The sequence below is a fragment of the Rhincodon typus genome, chromosome 9 (assembly GCF_021869965.1).
Source record: "Rhincodon typus isolate 14 chromosome 9, sRhiTyp1.1, whole genome shotgun sequence".
Lineage (NCBI taxonomy): Eukaryota > Metazoa > Chordata > Chondrichthyes > Orectolobiformes > Rhincodontidae > Rhincodon > Rhincodon typus.
In genome coordinates, this window is record NC_063340.1 from 35,098,936 (window position 1) to 35,111,489 (window position 12,554).

The 12,554-nt window shown below is 36.7% G+C and overlaps 1 protein-coding gene across 3 annotated transcripts in view; it reads right to left on the reverse strand.

Annotated features, from left to right (window-relative positions):
• ipcef1 (interaction protein for cytohesin exchange factors 1) overlaps positions 1-12,554 on the reverse strand; it is a 162,926-nt gene that overhangs the window by 147,839 nt on the left and 2,533 nt on the right. The window contains exon 1 of one of the 3 annotated variants that reach the window (XM_048600997.1): positions 9,111-9,604. The exons of 1 other annotated variant lie outside the window; for it this stretch is intronic. In XM_048600997.1, the coding sequence (XP_048456954.1) occupies positions 9,111-9,140 (30 nt within the window). In that variant the 5' untranslated portion in view covers positions 9,141-9,604. Of the gene's footprint in view, positions 1-9,110; positions 9,605-12,554 lie in introns of those variants that run through there. One more of the 3 variants, XM_048601001.1, reaches the window with a different exon arrangement.

Genomic DNA, 12,554 nt, shown 5'->3' on the forward strand with positions numbered 1-12,554 from the left:
AAATTAGCTTTAGATGGAATTTCCAGCTCAGTAGAACGAGCTCTGAAGAAATTGATCCCAGCTTTGATCATGGTGCGACATGTCTGTCTATCAATAGTGTCAGTAGTTGCCCTTTTGTATGGCATTTTGAAACTTCCAAAAAGATATTTCTCACCATTTCAAAGTTGTTCAATACAGACCAAATATATTCACAAATGTCCATTGACCCACAAATGTGGGTCTGATGGGAATGTTCTCAACAAAAGATTGCAACTAGTTTCCCTTAATTTGCTTCATTTTAGAAGTTAATTTATTTGAAGAAAAAGATACATGAGCTTTTTTTTTGTTTCTTTTACTATGTCTAGTAGATTCATACAGGGCAGAAAAGACCTGATTGTAAAAGATTTCTAGAACCTGTGGGTGCTCCTTTTCATGTTTCTTTTGTGGTCTTTCCTCAAAATTTTTTTAAAAATACAAAATAGAAACATTTCCTCCAACATTTTGATTAAAATCCCTCTCAACATTGTTTAGTGCAGCAAATCTTTACAACATAGAATAAAGAACTATGCATGCACAAATGGGATCTCATTCTGGACACAGTTATGACATAAAATATTCAAAATGCATGATTGAAGATGCTTTGCCATATTTCAGTACTGTAGAAGCCATCTCAAAGAGTGACAAGGATTCTGGTGAAAGGTCATCAACCTAAAATAACGTGTTTTTCTTTCCATGTAGACTGCTAGACCAGAGAAGTTCCAGCATTTTCCACTTTTATTTCAGAGTTCCAGTATCAGCAGTATTTTGCCTTTGTGAAGGAGTTACAAAGTTTCAGTTTATAAACCATCAAAAAGCAACAGAAAAAGTTTCTTTTAGTTGTACAGTTCAAGATCTGATGTCACATCAGAGGACTGGGTGGATGCATCATCTAATCGCCATGTACATCACACAGAAAAGCTACTAAATTTCAAAGTGCACTACCTACTGAGAGCGGTGATAATGGTCAATTTGAGTATGCACTATCCTGCAACAGATAGTCTTTGTTATATTCTCCTCACAGTGTGTTAAACATGCTGCACACATTAATCTGTTCATCTTGCCTTGCCTCTTTATTTCTGACGCTATATCAAGTATTGTGCCAGGCTTGGGCCATTATTTATGTAGACTGACAGTAAATTTGATTTCCAGCTTGTTATTACTGACTGACGATTAAGAAAGTAAATCCTGTCAAACCTTGGGATCTCGCCTATCAACTGTTGTTGCTTCTTCCATTTAAACCCCTACTCCAGTTGGTTCTGGAGCAGAAAATGTTGCAACATAGCATCACCAGCAACAGAATATCAAAAACACAACTTTGAATATTTGATTCATAATTTATATGCTTTAGAAATGTTTTTGCTTTTAAGGATCTAGAGTTGAAACAATGAAGAGAAATAAGAAATTACTGAAGGCTGTAAAATACCTTTTTGAACTGATCAGAAGTGAATGAAACGTAAAGATTTTGTAAGATGAGGAAACCATTAGAGGGAATTGGAAAATAGAACAGAGTTTATAGCCTAGTCTTTGAACCATAGTTAATTATGCTTACCTTGCTTAAACTTTTAATATACGAGTTTGGTTTGGTCTAATTCTCTCAGTTAAGTGCTGGTTGTTCATATTTCTTCTTTATATTTTGAATCCCTAACAGGATCATACTTGAATAATGTCCTTTTATTGTTGATGTATTGGATCCACAAGAAATTTGGCACGCAAGAATTATTAAAACTTCAAACGTTTTTCAAATTTCTTTTTCACTAACAATGTCAGTAAACAGCATTAGAAAACACTGACATCAAAATTGATGCCTAATTGTCTTTAAATAACTTTAAAAACATGGCCTATTACTTAAAATAACTTCATATTATTTTACAGCAGTAAATTAAACATCGACAATTCAAAAGCATATTTCTATAGTGGCTTTTCACCAGCTTAGAACCTCCTGAAGATTTTTTTCAACCACTTACTATTGAAGTGTAGTCAGTGTTGTAATGTAGGAAAATCAAAAGGAATACGTTGGAAGAAACGAGACTGAAAAAACAACTGGACCTAAGTATCTTATTGAATGGTTTTGAGGAAAGATGAATACTTTTGACTTCCCTGGAGCAATATACTCCAATCCAATTCTTTCAATTCAAGCTCATAAATAACCAGCCAACTGCTCATCATGGATCTATTTGGAGTAGCATACAATTACAGCTATCTGACTGCACTATAATTCAGGAAGCTTATCTAGGTGAATGAATAAGCCATACAGATAAGAGAATCTTAATGTTGGCCTTTTACCATATGCTGCTAATAGAATGGTTGAACCGTCACAACTGGCTTAATTTCCTTAGGATTATGGAGAAAAGAAAATGTCTTGGATTCCTGATTTTAGTCACTATGCAATGGCTTCTGCTGGAAGTTGCTGAGTTGGCAAGAAAAGGTGATATCAAGCTTAACTAAGATGCTTTCCACCCTGCAAAAATTGTCATTTCTGGCTTAATGTATTCATATATGGTTGTCCTCATGGCTGCTGATCAAATCACTATTGATATGATCACTATGATATTGGACTACACTTTTAATCTTGTGACATTTAACCATGTGACATTCGGGATGCTGAATGAGGACCTCAGTGTATAGTTCTGTCCCACCTTTGTTTGTCTATTGAGCCAGTGTGTTTCAGGAGGGTGGGACAGTGCAACCCCTGATCAATTCACTGCTGACCTTTGACCTCAATTCTAATTACATGACATTTGATCGCGTAAATTTGATGTGGAGAATGAGGAGCATGAGAGGTTAAACTCTTTGAAATAACAGCACAGTTAACCGTCTGTGCCTGTGGTATAATTAGTCCCATTGAGCGCTTGCCTTATAGACCAACAATTACTTTTATCTTCAAGTATTTATCCAATTTGCTTTAGAAGTGATTTTAATTCTGACTCCTCTGTTTAATACCACTTCTGATGACTCAATGATCCATTGTTAGTAAGATACTTCCTCAAATATATCTTGAGGAGTCATGTTTGAAGGACTGTGGGCAGTGTTCACTTAAAAAGACTGAAGAGATGCATGAACCCTTTGTTTAAAGTGGATCACAAAAGGACAGTTAAAGACAGTTCTTGGGAGTCACACGGCTTAAGCTAACTGTTTGGATTTATTCATTGGAAATCACATGCTTGGGCTTATGGCTTTGTTTTGGATTTTGTTTGGAGTTCAGTTGGGGCGGCCTGTCTACATGTGCTAGAGTGCAGAATGAAAGCCATTTTGAACACTTTGGAGCTTATCTTTTCTCCCTTCAAGAATTACAATTATTGACCAGTGTTTTTTCTTCAAATTAATCTCTGGAGTGGACGTTCTTCTTTGTCTTAATTGTTATGTGTTCAATTTGTTTTAGAGTAAAAGGTCATACTTCTCTACTTCAAACTTTTAATCAGCTTTACATCTTTGCCAAGTAAGTCCTGTTTTCACAATAAATCGATAACTTTGTTCTTTATTAAAGAAACCAGGTTGATTTTTTAAAAAAATCTAAACCTAATTTAGATAAATTGTATAACTGACGATAATTTACGCATTTAAATTTGTTGTGATCTAAATATTATTAGGACTTCAGAGTGACAGTGCACTCTTCCACCTCAATTTTACACTATCAAATTCATTTAAGATTCTGGATATCTGTCAAGGCTTCCTCCAACCTTTGCTGCCGTAAGGAAAAGAATTCTGCAAGAATAGTTCCGCTCTCCTCCACTTTCCCCATAATTCTGCAAATTCTCATCTTCAGCTGCTTTTCCAATTTCATTTTGAAAGCCACAATTGAGCCACAAACCCCCCAGGCAGTGCATTCCAATTTCCAATCATCCTCTGCATAAAAATATTTTCTATAAGTGGCATGTGTGAAACTTTTGCTAATCGCTTTAAGTCAGTGTCCTCTGTGTTCTCGATCCTTCTGTCAAAGGAAATAGTTTCTTGTCTCCCTCCAATTTTCTCATGATTTTGAATACCTCCTATATTAAATGTCCTCTTAATTATGTCTTTTAAGAGAACAATGCCATACTCTCCAACTTATCCTTGTAACTGAAGTCCCTCATCCCTGGAATCATTCTGGTAAATATTTTCTGCACCTTTTCTAAAGCTTTCCCCACTTTCTCTGAAGTGCAGTGACTAGAAATGGGCACAAGACTACATTGTGAGACAACACTATTTTCTGATAATTTTCATCTTAACTTCCTCGCTTCTGCCCTCTATTCCCCTATTTATTTTGCTCAGAAAACCATATGTCTTCTAAACACTTTCTCAACTGTCTCTATTATCCTCAGTGATTTGTGCTGATGTGCCATTCCATTCTGGAAGCTCTTTGAGAATGGGACTCTTTAGTTTCAATTGTCTCTGTACATTTTTCTTACCAAAATGTATGACTTTATAATCTTTTTGCATTTAAATTTTCTGACCACTCATTAACAAACCTTAACCAACCTATGTCCTCTTGAAATTTATCACAATCCTGTGCATAATTCACAATATAGCCAAGCTTTGAGTCATCTGATATTTTGACATAATGCTGTGTATGTTCAAATCAAAATTATTCATATACAATGGTTCTAGTATCAATTGCTGAGGAATATCATTGGAAATCTTCTTCAGCAATGTGGAAAGTTGTCCAGATTAGTCTTGTACACAAAAAGCAGGACAAATCCAAACAGACAATTACTTTCCTATCAGGCTACTTGTGATCATCAACAAAGTGCTGATCAAGGGGTGGTTGACAGTGCTATCAAGCTCAGTAACAACCTGCTCAATAACTCTGCTTGGGTTCTGCCAGGGCCACCCAGCTACTGAACTTATTACAGCCTTTTTCTAAATGCAGACAGAAAAGCTTCACATTCATACTGCCACTGTCCGTCATCATTATTATTAATAATAATATTATTATCCCATAATTCCTTCACCCTTCTATGTTCCATTCAAATTTGTTCTTCTATATCTTATCAGCTAGTGACTTATAGAATACTTTGAGAAAATAGCACTACTAATGTCTCTTAAATGCAACTAAAGAGCTATTGACCTTGACAAATGCAAGATGTTCTCTCTCCAAAAGTAAAATTTCCCCTTACTATCACCACACCTTCTTGCTTTCTTTCCATGTCTTTACTGAACAACTTGCATATTACAAAGAAGATTGCTCAATGAGACCATGTCAAAGCTGCTGTTAAATTACAGCTAATGCTTGAGCAATACGTTTGGATGGCTGAGAGTCCTAGGAAGAGAAAGAGAGAAGTGTTCATCTCACAATACAACAGGAAAGTTGAATAATGTGTTTGGTTTCATTGCTTCATGATGATGTACATAGTACATCAGATGTTTCTCAACCATTTCATGTATCAGAGATCTGTTTCTGTGGCCATATCTTCCTCCTAGTCTGTAGCGCACAAGAATATTGTGGGGGGATGGGGGGGCTCCTCCTCCTGAGTCAGATCACACAATAGTTTTGTTCCTTTCCATAAAATAGAATGTTTCATTAGCATAATGTATTTTACAACTGAGCTACAGTCTTTGAAAATGGATTGGGACCCAATGTGGCTTCACAAACACAAGGATAAAAGCCAATTAGAACTTGATGCAAATCAGGATATAGCAATAAAGTCTCAGATTGACAGTAGAGCAATGCAAGCACTGACAGAATAACAGCCAAATTTGGATTGCAATGGAGAAATTGACTCATCCTTGCCAACAAAACTCAAGCAGCTCACGCTAGTGGATCCGATATCCAAAACGAAATGAACAACTTCTGCCTGAGTTGGAAGTTCAAGCCCTCATCTGGAGACTTATACATAATCCAGATTAACACTTCAGATCGGGGAGGGCTGCACTGTTGGAGTTGTCACCTTTTTCGTTTGAGATTTTTAACTTCCATTCAACTGAAATGACAAAGTCCCATGACACTACTTTAGATAAGCAGAGAAGTGCCCAACATGACAGACAGATCCCTTGGTCATTGATGGTATCCCTCATTGTGCGACCTGCTGGCTGCCAATCTGTTGATACATCACAGTGACTTCAAATGTGTTTCATTCACTGTTAAGCATTATGGAGCATGCTGAGATAATGAAGGATGCTCAATTAATAAAAGCCCTTTCTTCTTCTTCTTCTTTGCTATCATTATCTTCTATGAAGTCCACTCATCAATCAACTTAGTACTTGCTGGTCTACATTAAATTTCAGTCCACAAAATTCTCATCCTAGCATTTAAACTTGTCCCAATTTACATTTTTCCCCTACAAACTCTTCATTCCTCCAACATCTCCCATTAGCTGTACACCAAGCACCACTACTGGCTATGACTTCAACTATCTAGGCTCAAACTCTGGAATTCCTATCCTGAATCTCTTGGACTCACCAACTGTCTGTCCTCCTTTTAAGACATAACTTAAAATCTAGCTCTTTGACCAAGAATTTGGACATCTGTCCTATTATCCCCTTGTTTCACTCAGTCAATTTTCTGTCTAATTACACTTCTGTGGAGCTCCTTGTAATGTTTCATTATGTCAAATGTATGAGTTCTCAGATAAACAAAATTTAATGCTTGTCAATTACCATAATCAGTACAGAAGAATCATGTAGGTATGAATTCCAGAAAGCTATTTTGTGCCTACGTAGTAAGTATCACTAAAAACATTGATCCACAACTTTGAGGGGTATAATTATTACAATTACTAGGCTATTAAGAAATAATCTGGGGGATCATTCAAAAGAAGGTGACAACAGTTCAATGGTATTGCTAGAAACTTTTACTTCTGTTTAACCATACATCTGCACTACATTTAATGATTTCCCCTCAGATACTAGTTGCTCAAAAAACCTGAGTTGGTCACCATTTGTTAGCTACTTAATAAAAGTATGCTTCTGTTTTTGGTCTCATGTTGATTCCATTAATTTTCCTAATATTGAAATCAGTATACAGTTCTGCAATGGCCCGATATGGCTGTACCACATATTTCGGACACAGTAATTACTTTTACTGCTTCCAATTCATGTAAGCTCCTCTACATTTTTTTTTGTTGTTTAAGAAAAGGATCTTTTTGCTGTCATATCATTAAGTATATAGAGAAACTGAGGATTCATCCCGGGCCTTGTTGCAAATAAAATTTGGCCTAAACACCCATGCATATTTGCATTGTAAAGTTCTGAAACAGAGTTTAAATTTGAATGACTATTTCAGCCTGTGTTTATTAAGGACATGAATTCACTTTAACAGAATACTGATATCATTTTGCATTCTGTCCACTAATCTTATGTAACTTCCTGTGGGCAATAAATCAGGAGATCCAAAAGGAACGCATTAATACCCATGTGCCAGTGTGCTCAGAAGTCACATTCCAGAAGCAGATTTTGATACAAATGTAAAACAATCTTAACAATGCTACCTGCTTTCAGTTTCAACCAGACATTGGCATGCACATTCCAAACAGTTATGATCAGCCACTATCTTACTTAATGGCGATATTTGTCATCTAAGTACATGAGCAGAAATTAATTCTGATTGGTGACTTTTTTAAATAACAATTGTTGAAGGGAAAAATGCTTGAAGTTTAAAACTGGATTAATTTAAAATTTTTATGCAAAGCATAATCAGAAAATAGAATGTAATTGCAAATGGTTAATGAAGGTAACTTAGTCCAATGCAAGTGGAAACTAAATATCTTGAAACATAAATTGTGAAGCAGGAACAGTGAAGTGGAACGGCTCTGGCATGGAATTAACAGTGGAATGGTTACAATGGGCTCGTTCTGTGCTTACATTTCTATAATCATAATATTTATTCAGCAATTCTAAATTTGTCATTTGATACAGAAGCAAAACAAGGAAAAGTGTCTATTTTTCTTTAGTATGTTGTTCTGGCCTTCTGTAAAAAAACTGAACTCTCAAAATGCAATGTAGTGAATTTTGTAGACTATCAATTATTAAGCATTTGTTTCTGATTTTTGTCCTGACTCAATTAGCGCATTTCGTGCCTCTTACATTGCTGGAAATAAAATATGATCTGTAAATCAAAACATTGTACTTCAAGATTTCAAAGAAAAATCAAGCTTTAACCTACCTTAAGACTAAATAGGCAATATTAAATTTACAGTTACTTTCCTTGAAGCAATAGGTTAGTACTGGACAGAGAGAGAACCAAAGGCAGACTGAGACACAGGCAACAAAAATTTAAACAATTAACTTTAGCACACTCTAACATTTTGTTAATGATGTACAATATTTTTTAAATGGGTCAACCATTGACTTGGACTCTAAAACATACAAGTGTTCAGATCTACATTTGGTTTGGATATGACAATTCATAATCTGTTATTTGTAGTTGACTATTTTGAGCATTGGCCTTTCTGGACAAAAGAATTAAACAACCATGCACCAGCAGTGAAATCAACCGTAGTACCATGCACTAGAAGGTATATTAGCATATATCTTTGTGTTTGAGTATTTATTTTATGAACAATTTATCATAATTAGGCATGAAAATGTTTGCCTTCAAAAGGAACTAAAAGACTTCCTCATTAGTTAAAAGGGAACTGAATACAGTATAACTGCCACATAATAACTGGATTTTGCATGTGCTTTGGTTTTGCTCAGTTTACCTTTATTGCCACATTTTAATCCTTATTTATGTAATTCTCTTCAGTTGCACTTTGGAAATTTAATTATTATTTTTTAAAAAAACTGTCATGAAATAATATCCAACGTTACTGGAATTTGGAGAAGCTATTGATGCCAGCCCTCCCACCATTGTTTGTGCTGCTGGAAAAAAGATATTGGAGAATCATACTTTTGATTCTGTATGGAAAGGAATGAGTGACTCCACACATGAAGTCTCACCAGACTGTGTTCCTAACCAGCAGCTTTAATACAACATGCAGTGACAGCACTCCCTAACAAGTGCACATAATATCCTCTCTGAGCTTGAGTGAGAACACACCCTTTTCATTTCCAATTAAAAGCACAAAGCAAATCAAACTATTAAATTGGCTCTTTGACTATTAATGTAATCTATAAGCAGAGCATTTCACAAAGTTAACCTTTGCAGTAAATCCCTGGTTATAAAATGTAGCACTTACCTCAGTCTGAAGGCTTTTCATGCCGGACATTATATATTTTCAATAAAAAATGTAATTACAAGGCTTGATCCATAGTAGTTCATGCTGAAAATTGAACATTTTTTAACATAGTAGTCCAAATGTGGTACTGCAAAGTCACATCATGGTCCTTGCAGAAATACATAAAAACTCTGATACACAAACACTGGACGGTTTAGTCCCAGCTCGCATTTCCAACAGCTGTTACTTCATAGTGAAGTATTCACCACAACACTTCTCTTTACTAATGCTAGGGGAATAGAGCATTGTACCATGTGGCTAATGGCAATGTGAGTGGTTATCTTCGATGAGCTGTTGCAAATCAGGAAGTTGAAAAAGCTATTAAGACCATGGTGAAGCAAGGTAATTTGTAGCACAAGAAGTGACATGTCCTCAAGTATCCATTTCCCTATCAGTACTTAGTGGATTCTCCTGCACCCATGTTGCACTTTGTAAAATGTTTTTTTGTGAATTGTAGAACTTAATGTAATCTTTACAGGAAGTGACATGGAAGATTAAAAAAAATTACTGTCGCCTAGAATAATATGTTTCTTTATGTGCAGTATTGTGCACAAAAATACTGAAAACATTATCACAATAGGAAATTAAGCTGAGGCAATTTGGGAGGTGTATGCTAATTTGTACTCTGCTTGATGGATGCTCATCACAGACCCCAGTGGAGTCAGACATTCAAATATGTTCGCTGTTCTTATAGATAGGACAATTCTACTGTAGATTTTCAAATAGTAGGTTTGCTGCTGCTCATATTTTTTCAGAGATAGTAAGAACTGCCGATGCTGGAGTCTGAGATAACACAGTCTGGAGCTGGAGGAACACAGCAAGCCAGGCAGCATCAGAGGAGCAGGAAAGCTGATGTTTCGGGTCGCAGCTTTCCTGCTCCTCTGATGCTGCCTGGCCTGCTGTGTTCCTCCAGATCCACACTTTGCTCATATTTCCTGTTACTTTTGTATTCACAACAAACAGTATTGTGTATGTTGATCCATTTATTTTAATCTGCTGATGATTGGTTAGTGTTCAGTCCCATTTGTAATTTGCAAGACCAAGACAACATCCTTGCTTGGGTTGATAAATAGCAAATAACACCAAATGTCAGGCAATTACTACCTCCAATGAGAGAGTCTAATTACCTCCCCATGATATTCAATGTTGGCCAGAAAACTAACTGGATCAGCCATAAAAATATTTTATTACAAGAGGAGTCAAAATGTTGGAAACTGTGCAACAGCTAACTCACCACCTGGCTCCCCAAGCTTTATGTACAAGGCATAGATCAGGACTGTAATGGAAACATCTCAATTTACACGGATGGCTGCAGCTCCAACAATATTCAAGAAGATCAACACTATTCAGGGCAATGCAGCCTGCTTGTTCGATGCCTGAAGTACTAGCACATGGGCAGTGGTTTGCACCATTCACAAGATGTACTACAATAACTCATCAAGGTTGATCCAACAGCACCTTCCAAATCAAGCAATCTTTGCCACTTTGAAGAACAAAGGCAGCTGGCATATGGGAACACATCCATCTGCAAATTTCCCTCCAAGCCACACACAATCAGACTTGGAACTGTATTGCTGTTTCTTTACAGTCACTAAATCAAAATCGTGCAACTCCTAACCTGACAGTACCATAGGCATACCTATACCATGTGGACTGCAGTGGCTCAAGAAAGCAGCTCATCAACACTACTTTCCAGAGGGCAATTTGGAATGGGCAATCAATGCTACCCTTGTCAGTCCATTGATGAATAATAAAGCAAAAAATTTATGAAAGGAAAGAGCAAGATAGGGTGTAGATTTTCCATGAGATATTAATTTAACCAGCAAAATTTACTCAATTGGCCAATTAATATAAGAGGAAGTTCCGGTCATGCCCATCCACTTCAAACCAACAGACTTGATTTGTGCTGGGCATGATTGGGTGAGAATGGAGAAAGCTGGAACAAGACAGCTGACATGAGGAGCCTATGTGATGCAATGTCCAAGATAACATACATACACCCAACTTGACATTAAGCATTGAGAGTCGTTGTGAGGTTGTGGGAGTGGGAGGGTGTGCAAATTGTGTTGGTATAGGAAGGCAGAGCAGAAGGAATGTTAAATGGAACAACCATTTTGTGGGGTAGTGCTTCTAACTTGCATAAATGAGAAATTCGGAAACTGTGTAATTTGTTTATGCTCATAGATGATACTTTTACAGGGGAAGAAGAGGTTGATCTGAGAGAGCAATGAGTGATGTGTACATTATATTAAATAATCCATATAAATGGACCAACAGTAATAGAAATAATATAGACATGTATTGTGCAGGAAGAGTGGTACATGTGCCTTACAGCGCTGTTGAAATAACTACAGCCATGGATAAACTTCCAGACAAATAAATGCTATTCAACAATTGCCAATGCGCAGTGGCAATTATCAAAGCAAATAGAATTCTAGAATGGAACAGCATATGAGTAACAGAACAACAAACATAAACTGTAGTCCTCCAGTTGTTTGTTTGATTATTATTCTGGCTACTGAGAAAAAGAGGAGACAAACCCGAGAAGTGGCAGAGGTATAAGCATGAGACTGATGCTTAATGACAAAGTAGAACTTATTTGGAGCAGTGGAGGCCACAAGCATTTTTCAGTATTACTCAGCCATGCTAATTATAACAGACTTTGATCGAGGAAATTTGTCAGTTTAGATTGGGTGGAAGTGAGAATAACTGGGTCTGAGAAATGCCTGGATCAAGTTCTTTTAATTCTATTATTCAAAATAATCCTGTGAGGGTCAGATCTGAGACCAGCTTGAAGAGCCAAAACTGAATGAACACTGGGACAGATGGAGGCTCAGTTTTCAAAGACTGCACAATGGATTTCAAGTATTCCTCGACATCATCCTCTTGCCATTATTGGATTGCAGAGAGGTTAATGAGAAAAATTAAGCATAGGATTAAGCTGTTAACTCCTCAAGTTTGCTCTACCATTCAACAAAGTAAGATCATGGCAGATATGTTTGGGACTTCAACTCCACTTTTCCTGTCTATCTAAAATTGTCAACTCCCCTTGAAGATCAAAAATCTAACGTCGCCTTGAATATATTTAATTATTTCACCTTCATTGCTCTCTAGAAAAGAAAATTCCAAACTACCAAAATCCCTTTAAAAGAAGAGGTTTCATTTCATCTCCATCTTAAACAGGAGACCATTTATTTTGAAACTATGGCCCCTAGATCTAGATTCCCTCAAGATAGGAAACATGCTCCCAACATTTATCCTGTCAGAGATAGTAGGAACTGCAGATGCTGGAGAATCTGAGATAACAAGGTGTAGAGCTGGATGAACACAGCAGGCCAAGCAGCATCAGAGGAGCAGGAAAGCTGCCCCATTTCTGAAGAAGGGTCTAGGCCCGAAACGTCAGCT